Source organism: Nicotiana attenuata, chromosome 7 (genome assembly GCF_001879085.1).
Source record: "Nicotiana attenuata strain UT chromosome 7, NIATTr2, whole genome shotgun sequence".
Lineage (NCBI taxonomy): Eukaryota > Viridiplantae > Streptophyta > Magnoliopsida > Solanales > Solanaceae > Nicotiana > Nicotiana attenuata.
This window is the reverse complement of record NC_031995.1, coordinates 99,991,624-99,995,756: the sequence shown is the minus strand read 5'-3', so window position 1 is coordinate 99,995,756 and position 4,133 is coordinate 99,991,624. Positions and strand designations below refer to the sequence as shown.

The following is a 4,133-nucleotide window of genomic DNA, read 5'->3' as shown; positions in this document are numbered from 1 at the left end:
TTTTTTTTTTTTTTTTTTAAGGAAGAACTTGATCCACAACACTTGATGTACCATCGGTACGATTACCTTGAAACTCAAGAACGAAGCTAGAGTGAGACGAGAAGATACATCATATTTTTACAAATTTTACACATCCTACTTATTATTCTTGCAGTTTTAACCGCATCAGTAGCTAAAAGAAAATCATCAAAATGAAACCTAGGATACAACTTACAAGGTAAGAACTAACAAGTATCACACCTATGGTACATATTGAGAATAATGATATACAGGTCAATTACGTATACATCTACCAGCCATATATTGGGTTTTCTACCTGCGGAGGTAAGAGATGGAGATCTTTGCAATGCTGCTTGTCATAATCCCGTGATCCCGGTATTGCACCGGTGCACAACCTCAAGAACTCGTTCCCTGTGAGATAATAATGCGCAAATGCCAGACCGCCATCAACCATCCCGCCAAGGTTAGGCATGGAAACTGATTTTTCCATGCCCTTCCTGCTTCTCCTCTCCCTGCGTGTTTCACTAGTCAAAACCTTATCGAGGTCAGAATATTCCATGAATCTTTGAGTTGCAGCTTCCCATGAAAGCTTATATTGTTCCTCGGGACTGAGAGGCTGAGGCTCATTCGTTAGTGCCTCTTTAACCTTAGCTACAAAGTCTTCAGACGTCTTATAGGTCAAGCAGTTGGGAAATGCCCGGAAGAACTCATTAGATGGGTGATCTGCACAAACTACAAATTTCCCCATAGCGAGTGCCTCAGCTGTGGCTGTACACAGTACATCACTGATACTAGGATTTATGAAGACCTTATAACTGCAACCAAAAATATATCTGTCAGAAAAAGTAAACCATGAAGTACTAGATGCGGGGTACATCTTTAGGCATGTGACTATTAGCGCAACAAACAAAATGCAGAAAAATAATCACCTCTCAAATCAAGTAATTTAATGAACCAAAATGTAAAAAAATCCCCAAAGATGCTTTCAAATCAAAGAAAGAGTGTGTTCGTGTGTGCGTGTGTGTGTGTGTGTCCGTATTGCATTCATTCGAACAAACAGCAAAGACAAAAATGTGAAAAAAGGAAAACAAGAATGTATACTTCGTTCTCATAATCTGCATATTGTAGGTAGAACCTATGCTTAATTTATCTCGAAGTATCCTTGCTATATATTATTTTGCCACAATCGACCAAAATATCTAAATAATGTAAATTCTGTAAAACAATCCATCCGTGGTGCCTTAGAACATTGCTCAGAAGATCCAATAGGACATCCTCAATAAAGTCATACATACATATTGTAATCATGGCTCAGGAGATTCCACGAGGTTTCTTCAATAAAGTCCGCTCTCTACTATTTCATATAATGGCAGAAAAGGGTTTTTTTTGGTTTTTGAAGGATTCTTACCTATGAAGAGAATCATCTGCATGGTCTCTGCCTTTCATGAAGTTGACATTCAGATTTAACCTCCTAGCTGTACTCTGCACTTCATGAGCATCTTCCCCATTACCAAATACATCCATATTAAAACCATCAAGATCGCTTTTGTGCTTTGCTAACAGGTCTATCAACTCCCTGTAACCCTTCGCCCAAACCATTTTGCCCAAGAAATATGCACCTTCAGAGAAAACTTGCTGACCACCTTGTCTTTCTGCAGCAACCTTTTCTCCAATTTTCAGAAACTTCGGATTGACTCCATGAACATTGCAGACCACAGACTTGGGTAAATCCTGTGTAGCAGCAGAAAGGCGAAGAACCTAAACAAGGAAGTTAGCATTGCCATTAGGACCAACATAAAATAATCGGACATGATAAACACTTTGAAGTGCTAATGCATCATTTGGTCCACACAGAAGTTAATCAACAATTTTCTTCTCCAGTTTGGAGAACTCAATCAAAATGTACAAATATTACCTTATCACAATGTGCTCTAGTGACCCAATTATTTACGTGTTTCACGAGGAAAGCTTGAAGAGCCCCATTCTTCTCTCTCTTGATATACTCCAAATAATTTGTGTGGACAATACCAACAACATGGTTAAATTTATCAGTCCAGCGTTTGCCATGGTGGTACCAATTCAGATGTTCTGGTTCCTCTAAGATTGCAATATCAGCATCCCTTGATGGTATAAACTGAGAAGTATCTCCAGCTGGTAGTATACTTCGCCTTTCTTTGGAAAACTGGAAGAGGAAAACAAGTATCAAATAATCACATCATTTCAGTAGTTTCTTCTTCTTTTACTGAATAATATGCAATTAATTCACCAGGAATACCTTCCCCGGATAAAACGAAATCTTGAAATCAGTCTTGAAACCGACTCTTTCCTCAAGCCAACTGCGTATATAGAGCTCCTGCTCTTCTGGCGAACTAAATGTAAGATTGTTTGGATAAACCAGTTCTTGGTCAGATTTACATAGCCATGGAACCAACAGTGTAACATTCTGATTTTCAGATTTGGCTAAATAAGCCGCTCGGAAGAGAGGATTCACAGCTGTCCCCGTCATCCAAGGAAGGCTAGCAGTTGTGACTATGGCTACATGTCTTTTACCATCTGATAGGTTCTGCCTTGTAGAATCACTCCAAAACCCACCTTCATAATGATGACCAGTACTCTGAAGTACACTTGCAATTCTTAAATCTAGTTCATCATTCATATTGTCGCCTTCAATCAGGGAAGACTCCCCTTCAGGGAAAGCATGTAATAAAAGTTTGTTCCGCCGTTTTCTGCACAGACTTTCCACGATCTTATCTGAGATATCTACAAGGAAATCGAAAGATCCAAATAAATAGCATAAGGTTTCAGTAGAGGAGACAAGGTTAGAAAGTATCAAACCAATTTTAGCGGCTAGAGAGATTCAACAAAATGCACATGGTCTATTAAAGTTAAACAATTGAATAATTCAAATCAATTTATCAGATTACGCATGAACTTTGTTGATATCCCAAGTATTAAAAGTAACATTGAGATCTGAGATTTTGGAACAGCATTACGAACAAGACTTTTAATAACAGAATTAGAGTTTAAATCTCGGAGAAGTAATTCAACTGATGAATCTGAACTAACTACATGGAAAAACAACTATCTCACACAAAATTCAGCTTTAACATGATCATGTCGAGAAACCATTAAGCAGAATGCATTTTTGTTGCTCTAATGTTGTGATTGAAACTTGAAGGGCTACAACAGATATACACAAAGAATTCTCATTTACAGCGAAATACATTAGTATCATGATGTTTGCTGGAAAAACTTTGATTTCTTTATAGGTAACATCTAACTTTATGCATAACAGTTCAGTACTTGTATATAATAAAAACATTGATGATATGTATTGTACACCTTGATGCGACTGCAGCTCATCCACCCTACTTCCAAACTAGTTAAACAATGAAGCACACATGGAATTTCAAACCAGAAATGTCAATAGCATCTACATCAAAGTGACCTCAAATATTCTCATATCGTTCAAGTGGAGCATGTCTGCTTCAGTATCAGAACTATATCGAGATGAATCTCACAGATGTCATAAATGAAGATGATAGTAGCAATTTTAGAGACCAAATGCAGAGGGAATACTGCAAGTATAACAAACCAGAGAAACACAATCCCAGGCTGCATCAACAAGTTTATGGAAGCCACAACCATTTGACAGACCTTATTTTTTTTGATAAAGTAACCATTTTACAGGCTTACCTCTTCTTATGCCAATTTGATCCAAAAATGGGCTTGACTGTCTAACCAAATATGCTAACAACTCCGGTACATCCAGGGGGGGAACTACCTGCACAAATAAAGAGCATGTAAAGAAAACAGAAAAACGGTCTTCAGACTTGACTGAATTTTCAGTCCATTGTTTAAACCTCAGTCAATTTCCTAGTTAAAATATATTGTATCTAATTTTGAATAAAGATGTAAATCTAAAGACAGATCCACTTGACATGTAATCGCTAGCCCAATTTGTGTACAATATACCTTCACCATACCTTATAGACAAGAAAGAAAAGAATGATGGGTTTATAAAGTTGTGCGATCGTCCCAGTTCCTCTATCGAATTCATCACTTCGTGGGGAGAGTAGGAAAGCAAGAGAATTGTAATAGGAAGAGGGAGGGGGAGGGGGGGGGGTGGGAGG

The 4,133-nt window shown here is 37.9% G+C and overlaps 1 protein-coding gene across 1 annotated transcript in view; it reads right to left on the bottom strand.

Annotated features, from left to right (window-relative positions):
• The window catches only part of LOC109229572 (digalactosyldiacylglycerol synthase 1, chloroplastic-like), a 7,084-nt gene continuing 2,999 nt past the window's right edge, over positions 49-4,133 (bottom strand). The window contains exons 3-7 of the mRNA XM_019395054.1: positions 3,697-3,784; positions 2,276-2,760; positions 1,916-2,182; positions 1,409-1,758; positions 49-815 (exon numbers count right to left, since the gene is read on the bottom strand). Of these exons, the coding sequence (XP_019250599.1) occupies positions 290-815; positions 1,409-1,758; positions 1,916-2,182; positions 2,276-2,760; positions 3,697-3,784 (1,716 nt within the window). The 3' untranslated portion in view covers positions 49-289. The remainder of the gene's footprint in view (positions 816-1,408; positions 1,759-1,915; positions 2,183-2,275; positions 2,761-3,696; positions 3,785-4,133) is intronic.